General features: G+C 38.8%; 1 protein-coding gene across 5 annotated transcripts in view; it reads right to left on the bottom strand.

Moving 5' to 3' along the window:
• The window catches only part of PDE8B (phosphodiesterase 8B), a 220,883-nt gene that overhangs the window by 98,058 nt on the left and 104,214 nt on the right, over positions 1–18,611 (bottom strand). For 3 of the 5 annotated variants that reach the window (XM_012462126.3, XM_064376066.1, XM_012462127.3), the window contains exons 2-4: positions 17,908–17,967; positions 4,482–4,672; positions 1,168–1,227 (exon numbers count right to left, since the gene is read on the bottom strand). In XM_012462126.3, coding sequence (XP_012317549.1) covers positions 1,168–1,227; positions 4,482–4,672; positions 17,908–17,967 — 311 coding nt within the window. The remainder of the gene's footprint in view (positions 1–1,167; positions 1,228–4,481; positions 4,673–17,907; positions 17,968–18,611) is intronic. The other 2 variants (XM_021673221.2, XM_064376067.1) reach the window with 1 other exon arrangement.

Raw genomic sequence — 18,611 nt, 5'->3', positions numbered from 1 at the left:
GACCTTGAACATTTCTGGTATTGATGTCCAAGACTCTATGACCTTATTTGGATCCCAGAGTGTCCAGAAGATAAACGTAAAAAAGAGGGTTGAAAGACGCTGATCTTATGTCTTGGTTCCCCTCATTCGTTCCCTGGGGAATCTTATCTCCCACCAGAATGGAGGGGTATAATGAACCTGTGGGGACAATGTCTCTACTTTCTCTGGACCACATCCCGTGATGGGTATCAAACAAAATAAGAAGACACAGCTCCTAGGAAAACACTCAAGGAGTAGCAGGTAAGTAGGAGTCTTTAGTAAGGGCAAGACTTTGAAGGCATGATTTCTTGCTGTAGCCACATGGTTTTGGAATGAAGACTTTCAAGTCCCTGGGCCAGACTTTCCTGGCCTTTGTTGCAGAATTTGTGCCAAATGCCATAATAAGGCCAAGTCCAACAGGTCCTAGGCCTTAATTAAAGTCGTATTCTCTCTGAAGCTAAATATAGCCACTGAATGACTACAACAACTTTTGTTACCTGCCAAGATTCCCAGCACTGTAGCTTGTAAAGACAATTTTCTTTCTGTTGGCTATTTAAGTGCTGACCATTTCAGATGATAAACCCAGCAGAGCATTCTCTCATTCTACAGTTTCACTGTACCTACAGTGCAATCCCTTTTCTTTGCCTTCCAGCACTGGTATAAGCTCCACTGTCCCGCCTCTAGCTGCATAACGGTCCGAACATCAACTTCACAACCCTTGTCTTGTGGATTTAGTGCCCCTTTGTTCTCATGCTTGAACATGAAAAAAAAAAAAGTGTTTCTTTTTAAATAAAAACAAGCATATCCCCATCCCTTTTCTTCAAAGAAAAAAGATAAACTGGAACAATGTTTTCTCCAGACCGCCTCCTTAAATTTTCCATTCATTTCTGGCATATAACGAGTAAATTTCTTCCCTGAGGTGTATGACTATGTGCTAATGGCAATTACATAAGATACAGAGAAAAACCTAAATATTTCCAGGAACTTGTGAAACAAACAAAACCCCCAAAGCAAGATCAAGATCTAAAACTGGTGTTCCAGGACAGAAGATGTACCCATCACTTAGATAGCTCAAAGACCAGATTACATCTGACAAATATTTCAGAATGGACAGCACTCCTTCCAGCTGGGGATGGGAGGTGCACTTACACTCGTGAAACCACTGCTAGGATCACCGTGTGCTCGGAGGGATTTGTGGCCCGGATCGACCTGCAATGAGAAGGTTCCAAGTCAAACAAAGTGATCTGGGCTTTGTTACATTAAATGAATGCAGAACTTCTTCACATTGAAAGTGAAAAACCATCAAGTCTTTCTCTAAAGAAAAGGTCCCAAAACACACAGAAGACAACAAAGACAGATGCCCTTGTGGATTAGGACAATCTCTTCATTAAAAATTTTTTTTCTTTTAACTCCCAGGCAAGTATCCAATAGGTCAGACCTGCCAATTTTCCACTTAAAAAATTGGCAAATTCCACTTAAATTCCATTTTTTAAAATTGAAATTTCACTCTGGAAAACAAAAACAAATTGGCAATCCTACAATCCTCTTCTTATCAGTATGTACCTGGGGGAGTTAATTGGGTTTGATCTTCTTTCTTTTAAAATAGCAGATAGTTCAGAAAGTTGACCTTGTGATAAAAATTAAAGCACTTGCTGGCAGCTGGAGGTACAAACGCTGGTTAAAGCCAATTAAAGATGGTACAAAGAGTCACTTCAGTTTTTCAGTCCTCCTATAGCTTGTGCTTAAATACTTTTAAATAACTTTGTCATGAGGCTGAGAAATGTTGCAATGTAGTACCTGTCACTGTATGACGTTTGCTGTAGTAGGATCATCTGGGTATAGTTAGTTTATTCCCTAGAAATTAAACAGGACCAAAATAATCAGGATATAGAATTTTGAGGTCCATGAATCTTCTTAGCTGCGCCATGCTGCAGTTCAGATTTTGCACTGTTCTGGCCAGGGGTTGTAAATTGGACAAACTTTTAATAAAGGCCCCCACCCTTGAATCTTTGCGTGAATCAGCATGCTTGCTTTGACCTATTCTCTTGGTCTGGCCTCTGCTTATTTTGAGATACCTTGGAAGGGAACCATCATCCCCAAGAACAGAATTACTCCTGAGTAATTTGTGAAACAACATGCATTTGTTTTTCTCTCCGGCTATGGGCATTTCTGCTCCTCTCTACTTTAATGTGTTTGAACTACCACCCCCCACCTCCCAGGGACAGCTGGCTCATATCGCTTCATCCTCTTCAACTGCAACATTTTCTGACCTTTCTCAAAAAATGTACCTTCTCCATATTCTGTTCTTTGAGCCCTCACACTATGTGGGAGGAAGGCTCCAGAAAATGATTGGCTGCCATATTCCCGGAAGTGAAGTTTCCCCTGGTGGATAAATGGTATTTGAAAGAGATCCTTTGGAGAGAATGCTGTTAACTCCCAATGGGGCAGAAGACATAAGTCAATATCCCTCCAATGCCGGCACAAGCTACTTCCCACTCAGCCACCCCGCAGGGCAGGTCCTGCTAACGTGAAGCTATACTTATTTATACTCAGGAGCCTGCTGGATGGATACTCAGTGGAAATACCAGTTAGCACCTAATGAAGAAACACACAGTGTTTCTGAGGCATGTTCTGATCTCTAGGGAAACACTAAGTATGTCTCATCTTATTCAGTCTTCCCCACCTCAGTAGGTGTCATGGGCACACTGCTGGGCTATACCCTAAGGTGTGAGTTTTAGGTAAGAGGCTAAAACATGTAACGAGCATAATTGGGCTGGAGCACACACTCTCTTGGTTTCTCTTGGGACTGGCTTCCATCTTTTCAGTTGCTTCCTGCTGCTTGCCTCTTTTCTCTGGTCCCTCCAAAGGAGCTGGTGTGGTAAGAGAGACCTAGGCCTCTTCCTGGATGAGAGGACTAAGGGGAAGGTGGGGCTGAGGCCCAAGGATGAATGTTAGGTGAAGGTCCCATCCTGGCTCAAGAGCAAGGGATCCAGCGCCACAGAAGACAACAAAGAATGCACATCTGCCAGGAGCGTGTCACCCACCCGTCTTCCTAGGGAATGTATGCTGGGAATCAAGCATTTGGAATCTGGCCACCCTCAATGTGACTAATAGTGATGGGGAAATACACTGCCAGATAGGTACACATAAATTCTAAACCACATAGATCCTCTATTGTTTTTCTGTGCAGCTAGGACAGAAGCACATTTGAGAGGAAACAAAACTCTATTTCTTTATTTCAAAGAAAGATGTAAAGCTTATCTGCTAACCTGGGTCTTTGCCTGAATTAAAAGATTTCTTCCTGTTGATTTTTTTTTAATAAGTAAAGTTTGTCTTAAGTCATACTATATGAACAAAGAAGCGTGATATTTCTACCATAAAACATCGTAAGAAAAGTAAGTGGAGGCCAAGAAAAATCAGAAATACAGTTATACAAACCCAGTTCTACCATAAAATCATCAAAAATATTTCCTAATACTAGAAATAGCATCCAGATATTTTATGACATACTATATGTATATTTTTATATACTATTAAGTAGAAAAATTTTTATGCCGAAAGATGAGATTATTTGAAGCCATTAAAACATATCTAAAACAGTTGCTTAAGAAAAATTCTTCTTTGGGAAACTGAAAATCATCAAAAAATAGCCAGGTAATGCCTGTGTTAAGAAACTTCTCTTAATCCACTAATTTCTTGTCAGTGTACCAAGGTTCTAAAAGGCCATTTTCCCACCTTTTATTTCACTTACTAACATTCAAGAAAATTCCAGCTCCCCATGCAATTGGACTCTGTCTTGGTCTAGCATTTAATTAGAGACCTCTTCCATCTAGCTTCAAAGCATTCCACTTCTGCTAAATGAATCAGTTCATCCAGAGCAAAGTCTTATAACCAAGCATTTATTTATGAACAGGCCTGTGTTTCCTCCCCAGAGTGCAAGCATTTCTATAAACAAGCAGGGGGTTGGGGTCCCTGGAAGATTTTCTGTTGCTGCAAAGTGGCTGCCTTCACTCCACGACTGGGAAGCCTCCTGTGGGATCTACCCATCTGTGTCAGGCATGAAAAAATTTATATTTCACACATTTCTGATGTTCATTTTGGGACAGAATAATGAAGATTTAAATAGCTGGTTTAAATCAGACCTTATCTGTGTAATAAGAACTGTGTGAATTTTAATGTTTTTTATGAGCAATATACAGGGTGGGGGGAATACCCTGAAGTTATCAGGGGAGCCCAGCTCACACCTCTAAATTTAGTGCAACTCAAATGTGGAAAAGCAGAAAAGGAGAGAGAAATCTACAGAAAGGAGCTATAGCTTTCACCACAGACATTTGTATACACTGCTTAAAAACATCAACACATATTTTAGAAATATTTGAAATAAACTAAAAATATCTATAAATGAAATTCATTTTAAACTGTTAAGCGAACATTTACTCAGGCTATTAAATTAGAGAAGGTACCTGCACACCGCTTCTGCATCGAAGTTCTGAGTTTGTCTATGATCAATTACAATAATTTCATGATGCTTATCAAGAAAGCATTCAAGGGCTGACTCTGGAGTCCGAGCAATATTGCATCTATAACCAGCTCTGTCACAGGCCCACCAGAAGCCATCACTCTGACTATCTTCCTTTGCAAAGATCAGCAAAACCTGAAACACAACAAAAAGAGCATCTTGAAATAAATGATCATCCACAGAGACTATTTAAAACAAGCCTATTGGCCAGGCACAGTGGCTCATGCCTGTAATTGCAGCACTTTGGGAGGCTGAGGCAGTGGACTACTTAAGCCCAGGTGTTTGAGACCAGTCTGGTCAATACAGCAAAACCCTGCCTCTATAAAAATTAATAAAAAATTAGCCGGGCACAGTACCACACGCCTGTGGTCCCCACTACTCAGGAGACTGAGATGAAAAGATCGCTTGAGCGTGAGAGGTAGAGGCTGCAGTGAACCATGATCACACCACCGCACTCCAGCCTGGGCAACAGAATGAGACCCTGTCTAAAACAAAACCAAAAATAATCCCCCCGCAAACAACCAAAAGGCCAGGCCTATGGTATACTGGTTAGAAACAAGGCCTCTGGAGGGAAGCTACCTGGGTTCAAATCCCAGCTCCTCCAGTTGGTTACAGTGGTCTTTGAACAAGGTATTTCTCCTCTTTGGCCTATAGTTTCTTGGCTGTAAGAGTGAAAGAACAGTGCCACGTAAGTTAGTTCTCAGAACTGAATGAGCATAGAGAAGGTGCCCATTCACTCTGGTGGTGATTGTTACTCACTGCAATTATAAGTATTTCTAATTTCCTAATTAGCTTTGTTTTTAAATAAGAAGTAAAATTATTAATGAGATAGTTACCAAAGCTTAGATTATGGTTTATATTTATAATACATATATTTGATTCCAGTTGCAAGTGATAGTTGCCTTTAAGTCCCTGGAGGCCACGTCTTTGAACTTAGCACTAACATGCCTGTAGACATAAGGAAGTAGGGGAACTCAAGCTCAAAAATGAATGCTAACATCCAATCTTTGCTAGAATCTGGAAAGAATGATCCCCAAATGTAAAGCTGATGGAGCTAAGTTGAGGGAAATGTGCCTCTATTGATGATTAGCCTCACTGAGAAGCAATTCTGCCCATAGGAAAGAAGGCAGCAATACTTTACACAATTACCCCCTCATCATCCATCCCCTGGGTCCAGGAACACAGATTCTCTGACAGCCAGAAAGACACAGACTGCCCTACCGCCGCCTGAGCTCATTTATGTATTTATGGTCCATCTCCCTCACTAGAGAAGGAAGCTTCAGGAGAGTAAGGACTCGGCCTGGCTTGTTCCCTGCTGTACCCCTCATGCCCAGCACCAGGCTGGCACTTCTTAGCTATTCAGCAAATACTTGAGAAGTTAAAAAATAACTACTTGTGGGATCTTCTGAGAAACGCAAGAGGGCTTCACTATGAATAAGATATAAGATCACCTTCCAGCAATAGATCTAATAAGAAAAACCTACAATAATCTCAAGATATTGGTAAGGCATTCAAAATCCTTCTGCACCCAAATCTGGTTTAAACAATTAGAAATAGGAGGGTAGCTTCTCAACATGAAGAGCTTTTGAGTCAATAGTCAATATATTCATCACAGTGAAATGCCAAACGTGTTTCATTTAAAATCAGAAACAAGCCAGATTGTCCAATCAGTACTATTACATTTGAAAAATACTTTATTAATTGAAAATTGGAAGTATATAGAAAAGTAGAAACAATAATGTAATGAAACTCATGTACTCCTCACCTGGCTTCAGCAATAACCAACTCCTAGCCAATGTGGTTTCATCTCTATCCCTACCTGTTTTCCTAACTCTTATAACAGGTTGTGGCAAATCCAGCTATTTTATCTCATTCATATGCATCTGTGAAAGATAAAGTTTTTTAAAAAAGAACAAAACCACAATATAATCTCATACCTAAACCTCCCCAATAATTCCTTGATATCAATAAACATCTGGATATATTATATAAGCCATTTGTTAGGAGCACCCTGGGCTGGCTAGGGTCTGTCCCTCTTCAGCCCAGGAAGCTCCTAACATTTCCAGCCACAGAGTTTCTTCCAGGAAGAAATGGGAGGTGACTCTCCCAAGAAATATGAAAGACACAACCTTGTGGATTCCGATAACGAAAAGAACACCTTCAAACCAAACTGTTAACAAGGGAGCCTGAATGAGAAAAATCGGGTAGACTGGTTGGTGCAAAAAGTCAATAACCTTTTACTTGGTGTAGCTGTGGTAACTAACACGAGAAACTCAATATGCCAAATCTAGAAGTCAAAAAAGGTGAAAAACTTCTTGTCTCTCACCTATCTGGCTGAAGTATGGATTTCTAAACAAGAATCTCAACAACTTATATTTCCTTGACACCATTATGCCTCAATCTTTGACTAATACAGTAAAAGAATACAACAATTATCTTGCTGGGCATTACAACAACTATCTCTAATTTTCAGAAACACTGCTTTTGACCTCTTAGGGTATGTTGATGAAAGAAATAAAGACACTTTGCATTGTAGTGGTAGAGGCACAAACAATAAATAGACATATTAAGTAAGTACATTAAACAGAATGGTAATAAATGACAGGTGCTATGTGAAACCCAGCAGAGCAGAGTAAGGGGGTCAGGAGTGGCTGCTGGCAGCAGAAGGAAGTAGGTTTTGCTAAGAAGATGACGTGTGAGCAAATGCCTGACAGGAAGAGAAAAGCAAGCCCAGTTTGTGTTGGAAAGAAATGCATTCCAGGCAGAGTTGTATAAGCCCCTGGTGTGTTCTAAGAACTGCAGGGGACCCTGGGTGACTGAAGGGAGCGTACAAGGGCAGAAGGGTGGGAGGAGGTCAAGTTCACTGCAGAGGGCTAGACCATGCTAAGGCCTTCTAGGCCATTTGAAGGTCTTACAAAACTGGATTTCCCATGGAAACTTACAAAACTGATTGAAGTTGAACAGTTGTATTAATTGTATCTTTTTATTTTCTGTGTTTCTGACCTTTGACTTCTGGGGCTTTGCTGACACTGGAAGGACTGCCTGTCTCAGGGTTCGCTAATTCCTAGAGATAGCACACAACTCTCCAGTGAGCATACCCTGCATAGGCAAATCAACCAATCCAGAGTCCATTCCCCAGACACCGCCTTTGGCTCTTACACTCCAGGTCACAATCCCCCTACCCTAATCCACCTAGGACCAGGTACCAGACATCTAGAACCACCCAGACGTCCCAGACCTTTCTGAAATTAATCAGACTAGCCTGGCCTCATCACAGCCTTCTCATGGAAACCACAGTGGTGGCTCTTGCCCGCGATCTCCTCCCACTCCCTCTGCCTCCTGACGGACTGTGGTGCTTCCCCGCGTCGCCCTGTGTGGTGCGCTGTGTCTCCCGCTCTGGGAACTGTAACTATTTTTTTCAATGCCAATTGTTCCTAGATCTGTTGGCCTTACCATACCTGAATAATAAAATCTGTATCTGTTGCAAGATAAAGAACTGGGAATAAAAAGATAACAGAGATAGCCATAGGCCAGTCTCCCTCCCCCTCCGCCCCGGGCTCCAGTCAAGGAAGCAGGTAATTATAATAAATGCACCAATAAGTGGTGACCACAGATAAACAAAGCATGGACATGAATCTAAGCACAGGAGAACAAGCAGAAGGAAGCAGTTTTGTCATATCGATCTCACTGTACCCTGTATCTGTTACAAGATACAGAGTTTATTATTCAGGTATGGTAAGGCCAACAGATCTTATTATGCAGGTATAGTAAGGCACTCAGGAGAGAATTTCTTTGGCTAATATTTAAATTTTTCCTATTTATAAAAAATTAATTTAGAAAGACTGCTTTTCAATTATTCAATTCCTAAGCAAAGTGAAAATTTATGGGAATAAAAAACATATACTTTATATTAAAACACTAGAGCAATCACCTTTTTAAAATATCTATCTGCCTAACTCTTGAAAATTATACCTTCTCTAGGAAAGTGGTAGATCCAAGTAGCCCAAATTGGACTCTTTGTCCTCATCTCCCAGGCTATTGCTGGGCTAATAATATTCTGTTTTCAGGAATTTGGAATTGGAACAGAGAGACACAAAGTCTGGGAACTGGGACCTGCGGCCCATTAAGAATAGAGATATTGACAAAAGAATGTTAAACTCCTGATGTCAAAGGGCTCAGAGATGGCCCATTGACACCCCTCCCAAGCCACCCAACCCTTTTCAACTCTTTCTTCGAGTCTGAAAAAAAAAAATTGCACTGTCCTTTCTTAAGTACATAAGTAAATAAGAAACTATCTAATACTTTCTTATCCACTTATGTACTTTTTTGGTGTAAGGTAGTTATTACTTACAACCAAAAAATAAAAACAAACAAAAAAATATCAAGCAATGCAGGCCCTCATCAGCTTTAATATTCTGTATATCAGTATTTATCATTTCTTTGTTTGACATGGCCACTGATTAATATTTATTGACTATTTACTGAGTTCAATAAATGATTGACTCATATAAATGATTCCGCAAAATATGTTTTTGAAAAATCATCACTAATGGTGTTATAACTGAACTTGATCTGTAAAGAGTAAAGCAAACTAACCTTGTGCTTGCTGAAAATAATATGCTCAACATTCATTCAAAGAATATTTATTGATGGCATGTTATGCAAGATGTTAAGAACTAGAAATAAAAAGATGACAGAGATAGCCATAGGCCAGTCTCTTCCCCTGGTCTCCAGTCAAGGAAGCAGGTAATTATAATAAATGCACCAATAAGAGGTGACCACAGATAAACAAAGCATGGACAAGAATCTAAGCACAGGAGAACAAGCAGAAGGAAGTTTTATCACATCGATCTCTCTGTACCCTTGTAAACACAGCAAAAGAGCAGAAGATACAGAACTGATCTGGGCTGAAGCCTGAAACAATGAGGAAATGTCTTTCTAGAGCAGAGCCAACTTGCTTTCTGTCCACAGCCAGAACACAACTGTTGGCAATCCTCACTTTGCATGGTAGAGTCAGACCATAAGAATGACCATGCATGAGGGTTGAAAAATTACCTACTGAGTACAGTGTTCACTTTTTGGGTGATGGGTACACTGAAAGCCAGTACACAATATATACATGCAAGAAATCTGCATTTTTATATTCTATAAAAATAAAAATGAAAAAACTGACCATGCAAAGCTATCTTATAAATAATGGTAAAAATTATGATTGCTTTGTGACCTTTGAAGATTTGTGTCAATATACTGAAAATTTTCTTATTCTTGGTTACAAATATATAGGGAAATGAAAAATATAAAGCTAATATTTATTTAATATACTGTAATTTAAAATATTAGAAACATTGAGAATTAAGAGGTTTTATGTCTTTTAAAAAACTTAAGAGTAGTTTGGACAGTGCATGCCACCTTCTTCTAGTCATATAAATTATGAGACAAAGTGAGCATCTTTTTTGTGCCTTGGCAAATTGTCATAGTCCTAACTATGGATCAGCTGATGACATTTCATCCTCTGTGCTTTCAGTATCATGCAATATCCCCAGAGCTCCTTTAATTAATGTGAAGCTTTCTGCTGGCCTCACTTCCTCCATGACATTTTCATTCTTTTTGTCACAACCACTATCCTCATTTATAGTGATGCACTTATTCACTAACTTCCACCAGCTACGTCTAGAATCTCTCAAAGATAGCAGTGTCGGCATCCCACAGTCAACCATTTCTCCTCTAAGTCCATTTACGTTTGATTCAAATTTCACTGACAGCATTATCATTTTTCATTTCTTCATTGCACTTTCGTCTTCGTTAGCTCATTCCCTCTTTCAATGATTTGTTTTTGCATAATGTCATGTGGGTATCACAGAGAGACAGGAGGCAACACAACTACATACTTTGCTGTCTGTACTTATGCTGAGTAACAGGCAGAAAGCAACCAGAGTTTTAGGCTAAAACAAGTTATGGTTTAAAAAAGTGATAGGTTACTGATGCTGCTGCACATTTGTTATTTACACAGTGATTTGTGGACTGAAGAGCCAGCTGCAAAGTTTATGCTTTATGTATTTATTCACAGTTAAAACACTGATGTAACTGCAATTTGAAACACGTTGTTGGGGGTCTGGTGCTATTTAACTAACCCATGAAATCTGTGCACATTGGAACTATACAAAGCAAGAGCTACCTGCTTTTCAAAAGTAACTACAAAGACCTCAAAGAAAGCTGAAACATATCTTTTTGAAGATAGCAATAAAAATTAGAATAAAACTACTTTATCTGGTGATGGCTAATTATAAAAAAAGATGAAAACAAAAACTAACTTTTCCTCATCTTGAATAAGGCAATATAGGTGTTTATTATTACTAATGTTCTTTCTAAATGAGGGTATACCTACGTGTCTCTAAATGGATTTTCAATGTCTACTATTAAACTCCAATTATTGGAATATCTGGTTTGGCTTTAAGCAAAAACCCGGTAGCAGGGAGCTTCTAAAGCAGACCACATATGTAGATCACATAATTTGGGCCTGCATAATACTAAACAAGTGGCCAATTTGATCAGGGAAGGGGTCAACTGGGTTGAAAAAAGTGGTCTGAGAACTTACCTTAAATGTTCTTAGGAAAGTAATGCTGATTACAGCTATAATTTGATGAGAATTTTCTAGGGGCCAGCCACTATAGTGAATGTACTAGAAATGTACTATCTCACTCAATAACCCTTTAGAGAACCTCTCTGGAGGTGTGCATTATCCCTATTTTATAGGCACGGAAACTGAGGCTTAGATGGTTTAAAACTTGTCCATAGCTGCACTGCCAGCAAGATTTGAACCAAGGTTGGACTGACCCCAGGGCCTTTGCAATCACTATGTTAAGTAACCTACTGTCTCTCAGCTCCATAAATATTTTTACCTGTATATTGACCAAAATTCTTAACAACTCTGTGGTTCTTTGACACTGGCTGGACAAGGTAGAAGAAACAACCTGGTAGCAGCAGGAAGGATAGACAGGAAGAGAAATGCTGACCACAGCAAGTTACTGAGTCTGAACATCTCCATCCCTCAGTCATTTCACTTAATGTGTGAAATTCAGCTCCCCATGAGGTCATGTGATCGCCAATATATAAAATCTCCAATATATAATGGTTCCAGAAAAACCCATACCCATATAACATAGAAGAATAAGTTTTGAAGGCAGATGTGACCTTGCTAAGAAAAAGCTTAGGTCACAGCTGTGGGGATCCCTTTCCAAGTCCAGTTGGAAAGCCCAGCGTGAAGGGAACAGGGACAGGACTCTCTAAGCAGAAACACATCAATTCTACACACTGGGGAAGTAAATGTGTTCCAGGTATGGATGAAGAAAAGGCCACTTGATTTTTCAGACAGTATCATGTTAATTAGAATCTCCTGCCTCAGAATACTTCCTGTGCTTTTTATTTCTAGCCAAGATTGGAAAATAGACTTTCACTGTGGGTCGCATCCACTCACCCAGGAGAAATGTGCTCCACAGCACCACTCTGTACTTCCAATTCATTCCACTCCTCACTGAGCTCCTGCCAGCTCTGTGTGGGATATGTGGAGCCCCATGGGAGGACATTTCCTGGCATGTGAGTAAATTTCCCCTGATGAACTCAGAAATGCACCCTCAAAAGCAACTATATCCTGAAATATTCTTATCAAGCCATTTCCTCCCAAGCCCTAAGGACTCTGGCTGATGTAGCTAATTAATATTTTTGGCACTGCAGTGAAGTAACAGAATACATAGTTTTCTTCAAGAGAAAAAGGGAAAAAACAAAAGCACTAGGACATAGCTTGATTTTTCTAAGTCAATTGCAATGTTAGTAGGAGAAGCACAAAACACACAACTAGATATCAATGCCCTGAAAGTGAGAGTGTTATAAACAATAAAACTGACCTCCCAGACCTCTCTCTGTGGTAAGGGAACATGGTGCCTTCTCTCTCTCCCCTCCAACACTTAGCATGGAGCCCTGAACATAGGAGGTACTCAGTAGATTCTTATTGGATAAATCATTGAGTCAAACTCTATGTTTGAATGAGGCCATAGTGAAGCTATCCTTGGTTCTAAGTTGGGCTTATTATCTTTTCTAAAAGAACCTCTTAATTATTGTGTCCCTCACTCAAAGAAGGACTCTTTACCACTTGCATCTGCTGTTATTTGGAGCCAAATTCATGTGAGGGAAATCAGTGGGGTATACAGTAGCACTGGTAATGTTCCAGGTCTTGCATTGAGTGGCGGGCTTATTAGTTTATGGTATTCACTTTGTTATTATGTTTCGTAGGTTATGAGCACATATCAAAAATATTTTTGTATGTTTTAATATGCCAAATATAATAAATTCAAATTTATACACAAGTATTTTTCATTTGTGGGAGAGTGGGGCTGTCAAGAGGTATTTCAATTCTGCAAAGGACTGTATCATGTTTGAGAGGACAGAAAGATAGTATGGCGAGATTTTGTTATAAAATTTGGCTGCTAAGCATGCACATTAAAAATAATTTCAGGCTGGGTGTGGTGGCTCATGCCTGTAATCCCAGCACTTTGGGAGGCTGAGGCAGGCAGATCACAAGGTCAGGAGTTCCAGACCAGCCTGACCAACATGGTGAAACCCTGTCTCTACTAAAATACAAAAAATTAGCTGAGTGTGGTGGTGCACGCCTGTAATCCCAGCTACTCAGGAGGCTGAGAGAGGAGAATCGCTTGAACTCGGGAGGCAGAGGTTGCAGTGAGCCAAGATCGGGTCAGTGCACTCTGGCCTGGGTGACAAAGCAAGACTCTGTCTCAAAAATAATAATAACAATAATTATTATTACCATTATTATTTCAGGCCAGGCATGGTGCCTCTCTCCTGTAATCCCAGCACTTTGGGAGGTCGAGCAGGCAGATCACGAGGTCAGGAGTTCGAGACCAGCCTGGCCAATATGGTGAAACCCTGTCTCTACTAAAAATACAAAAATTAGCTAGGCATGGTGGCATGTGCCTGCAGACCCAGCTTCTTGGGAGGCTGAGGCAGAAGAATCGTTTGAACCCAGGAGGCAGAGGTTGCAGTGAGCTGAGATCATGCCACTGCACCCCAGCCTGGGCAACAGAGTGAGACTCCATCTCAAAAAAATAATAATAATAATTTCAGGGTAACAAATAAAAGAATAGTAGTATACCTATGTTAGAGAAAAGAAAATGTAACTGCAAAAACATTCCCAACTTGACAATAAACAGAAACAAGAAAAAAGAAAAAGGTTAATAAATAGAAAATACAAAATAAAACAACTGTGCCAGTAATCACACTCATTGTAATCATATTTAACTCACTTATTAAAAGACAAAGATTATAGAAACAGATTTTGGTTCCCATATTTTTATTGAAAAAAAAACTGATATGCTGCTTAAAAGAAGCTACTCAAAATAAAGTTACAAAGTATCTGCAATCTTTTGTTTCTGAAAAAAAAAAATACAGAGAAAGATATACTAGGAAAATGTTAACCAAAGGTAGCTGGCCTGGCAATATTACCAACAGATAAAACAGAACATAAGGCAAAAGGTTAAAGAAGGACACTACATAATGATAAAAGGGACAGTCATCAGGAATAGACAACAATCAAGAACTTGGATACACCTAACAACACACTCAAAATACCAGCAAGTATTTTGATTAACAGATATTGATGATTTTAACAAATCCACTGTAATTAAAAACTGGTAGATCACACAGTCACAAAATAAGTCATAAAATTAATAGAGATGGTTTGAATAGCATGATTAATGAAGTTGAACTAATTCATGTCAACAGAACCCTCTGTCAACAAACAGAGAATACATATTTTTAGTACTTTTTGTGCAGTATTAGTCTAAAAACTGACTACATACCTGGCCACCAAAGAAGTTGCAACAAATACTTTTTAAAAAATCAGTAGCAAAGGCATCAAAGAAATTCAATAGGGAAGAACAGTTGTTGTAATAAGTGGAGCTGGAAACAACCAGACATCAATATGGTGGGGTGGGAGGATCAGCCTTGACACCCATATCACACCATACATAAAAATTAACTTGAGATAGATCATAGATCTAAAATAAAAGTTAAAACAATAAAGTCTCTGGAAGAAAACAGGAAATTATCTTCTTGATCTGGGAGTAGGTAAAGATTTTTAAAGCACAGAAAGCAATAACCATTTTTTAGAAAGTGATATTAGACTGCTTCAAAATGAAAAATTATTGTTTAAAAGCCAGAGTTATGAAAATGAATAAAAGAGTCACAGATTGGGAGAAAATGTTCTCAAATCTGACCAATGAGTTGTAACAAGACTATATAAAGAACTCATACAATTCAGTAACTTTTAAAAATTCACCCAATTAAAAAATGAGGAGAAAACTTGACCAAACACTTCACAAAAGAAAACAGAGGAATGGCCAATAAACAAATAAAAAAGTTCTCATCATTGGTCATGGAGAAACACAAATTTAAATCACAATAAGATAATACTACTCATCTACCAGAATAGCTAAAATGAAAAAGAATCACAACATCAAATATTATTAAGGATTTAGAGTAAACAGAAATCTCATATTGCTTGTATGAGTGTAAAATGGTACTTTGGGGAAAGGTCTAGAAGTATCTTAAACTAAACACAACATTGTTCCGGAGGTTTTAGCCAGGGAAATTAGGCAAGAGGAAAAAAAAAAAAAAGGCATCCATATTGTGACATGATCTTATATATAGAAAATCCTATGCAATTTCTATGGGATTTCCTTAGGATTATAGGAATTTAATCCTTTAATATATAATCCTTAGGATTATAAGAATTTCTATATTCACAAAAAACTAATACATGAGTTCAGCAAGGTTGCAGGATACAAGATCCTGCAAAATAGAAAGATATTTCATGGTCACAGACTGGAAAACAAAATTGTTAACACAGTAATACTCCTGAAATTGATCTATAGATTCATTGCAAACCCTATCAGAGTCCCAGCTGGCTCCACAAAATGTCCCCCACTGAAATGGACAAAATGGTCCTAAAATTTATACAAAGATACAAGGGACCAGATAGTCAAAATAATCTTGAAAAATAAGACTAAAGATGGAAGAATCACACTTCACAACTTCAAAACTTACTACAAAGTTACAGTAATCAAGACAGTATGGTACTGGCATGAGGACAGACATATAAATCAGTGGAATAGAACAGAGAGTCCAAAAGTAAATCCTCACATTCATGATTGATATTTGACAAAAATGCCAAGGCAATTCAATGAGGGAAAGATGAATATTTTTTAACAAATGATGCTAGGACAACTAGATAAAAATGAAGCTGGACCTCCTACCTCACACTATAAACAAATACTAATCCAAAATGGATCATAGAGCTAAATATAAGATCTAAAACTATAAAACTCTTACAAGAAAACAAAGAGATCAATGCTTACAACCTTAGTTTAGGCAACGAATTCTTAGATATAACACCAACTGATGAATGAAGAATGATGCCTATAGCATGATACCTTTCAAAGAGAACTCAAAAGCATTCAAAACAAATGTACATATTATGAATGGACACATAAATACTAAGAGTGAGTATACAAATATATATCATAGTGGTTGCTTTTAGAGAGGAAAGGAAGGGGTAGCAAAGGGATAAATAAAGGGCTTAAACAGTATCTACAATCTTTTCTTTCTGAGAAAAACTCTGAAACAAATAGGACATACCATTAATATTTGATAGAAGTGGGTGTCTGGTACACACATGTACCTTTATGAATATGTGAAATATTTTAACATTTGACAACTTCCATTTTTAAAAGAATGAGACATCCTTATCATGAGCATTCATTGTCAGTGCAGTAAAGGGCAAAAATGAAGGTAAATGAAATCGATCTAAAACCATACCAATCCCAAAAAGTATTATGGAAATTGCTTTGAGAATAAGTCCTTGATATCAACTCCTTTATTTGTTATTGCCTTTATTCAAAATTGGAGTACAAAGGACATGGCTCAGAATGATTACTGAAATTTTCCATTTGTTTGTATTCTATACAAATAGTTGTGGCTGGTGTTTATTTTTCTCTGGCTCTCTGCTCCTAAATTTGTTTTCATCAAATTTTCCCAAGCTAAATCTCTTCCTTTTATTTATTTTTCCCTTTCCCTAGATTTGCATTTCTTTTCCCAAGCAACTATAAAACATTATTTTCTTTTTCCATTTGCTCATAAATCAAATAGCACATTTCCTTGCTTGGTTTTTCACTTTCATCTATATGTTGGTTGGCTTCTTTACATCTTTCCTGCATCTTTACTTGTCTCCATGTATGAGACAAGATTCCAGGTGCTAACAAGCTACAGTTTTTACAAAGAGGAAGTTAACTTATTTAGGCCTAACAGGATGGCTTGTATGCAGATAAGGATTTGGAAATTATTTAAAAGGGTACAAACTCCATTTTCGTATGTTTCTCTCAAGGGTGCACAGGAACCTGGAAGGGCTGCAAGGACAGAGTTGCTGCTATTATTAGAGTGAAGTCAATCCTACAGGCAGTTGGGCCTTGTATCCTTGGACACCAGTTCCTGCTGTGTTACAGAGCCTGGGAGGCTCTTTGGCTTAAGTCAGATGGAAGATGCAGGGGAGCATTTTATCATCTTCTATTCCCATACAACGGCAACAGCTATCATTTATTGAGCATCTTCTCAATTAATGGTAACTGCCAGGGAACATTCTAGGCACCCTATGCTATCTCATTTAACTTAAAATTCCCCGAGGCATAATCATCTCTGTTTTGCAGACAGGACACTAGGTCAGAGGAGTGAAGCAATATATGCAAGGTCACACAGCTGATTAAAGGCAGAGCCAAGATTCTCACCCAGTTGTGACTCATGGCAAAACCCAGCCCTTCACCATTTCATTGCGTCCTCCCTTCTGGCTGCGGCAGGATGTGGAGCAGACTAGTTTTGGGGTGGAAGAGTTGTTCTTACTCACAATTCACCATGCAATCTATCCATCATATTTATACTCAAAATGGGGAAATGTTTAGGTCTTCAAGAAAACAATTTGAATCAGGCTGGGCACAGTGGTTTACACCTGTAATCCCAGCACTTTGGGAGGCTGAGGAGGTGAGGAGTTTGAGATCAGTCTGGCCAACATGGTAAAACCCCATCTCTATTAAAAATACAAAAATTAGCCAGGTGTGGTGGCACATGCCTGTAATCCCAGCTACTCAGATGGCAGAGGCAGGAGAATCGCTTGAACCCAGGAAGTAGAGGTTGCAATGAGCCAGGATCGAGCCACTACACTCCAGCCTGGGCAACAGAGTGAGGCTCCATCTCAAAAAAAAGAACAGAAAAGAAAACAATCTGAGTCACAAGGCTGAGTAAAGGAGGCGTACCTGAATAGGGTCCTGGGTCAGTCTCATGGGCCCGATGCGCACCTCCGCGGAAGACACCTGCTAAATAAAGGACAGCACAAGAGAATTGTCAAGTCTTAAACTACACAAGCAGATACATCCTTCCTTACATAACACATTGCATTATGCCACTGTGTGCTCTAAATTGAAGAATCCAGCTTACTGAACTAGAGATGGGTTACTAAGCATCATATATAACATAACACGTATAACATGATGCTGTTTTTGCAAAAAAAGTATATATTTATATGCACTGGAAATGTCTTTAAGGATACATCCCCAAATGCAAAGTGGTTGGGTTATTTTTACTAGAAGTGCCTGGATTTTTATAATAAGCATCTACCATTTTATGGTAGGAAACAATTCAATTCAATAATTATTTACTGAGCACCTACTATGTGCTGGTCACCATGCTAAGGCCATTATTATTCTGAAATTTCAAAAGAAAATAAAAATTTCTCTCAAATCTCAAAGCTAAATCATATCTATGGTTTAAGAGCCTTTCCTATATTTAGATCCTGTTTTTCTTATCTTCATGCTTTACTACGAGGGGTAAGCAGCTTAGTCTCACTCACATTTACCATGAATAAATTATTCATCTCAGTTGTATTTCCACAGATAAACTGAGCAACACCACACCATGACCACAGGAGACTTGTCCCTGCCCCACAACTCCAGGAGCAAGC

The sequence above is a fragment of the Aotus nancymaae genome, unplaced genomic scaffold (assembly GCF_030222135.1).
Source record: "Aotus nancymaae isolate 86718 unplaced genomic scaffold, 86718_ANA_hifiasm-v0.15.2.pri h1tg000014l, whole genome shotgun sequence".
Classification (NCBI taxonomy): domain Eukaryota; kingdom Metazoa; phylum Chordata; class Mammalia; order Primates; family Aotidae; genus Aotus; species Aotus nancymaae.
The sequence above is the reverse complement of the archived record's forward strand: the minus strand, read 5'-3'. Positions and strand labels throughout refer to the sequence as shown.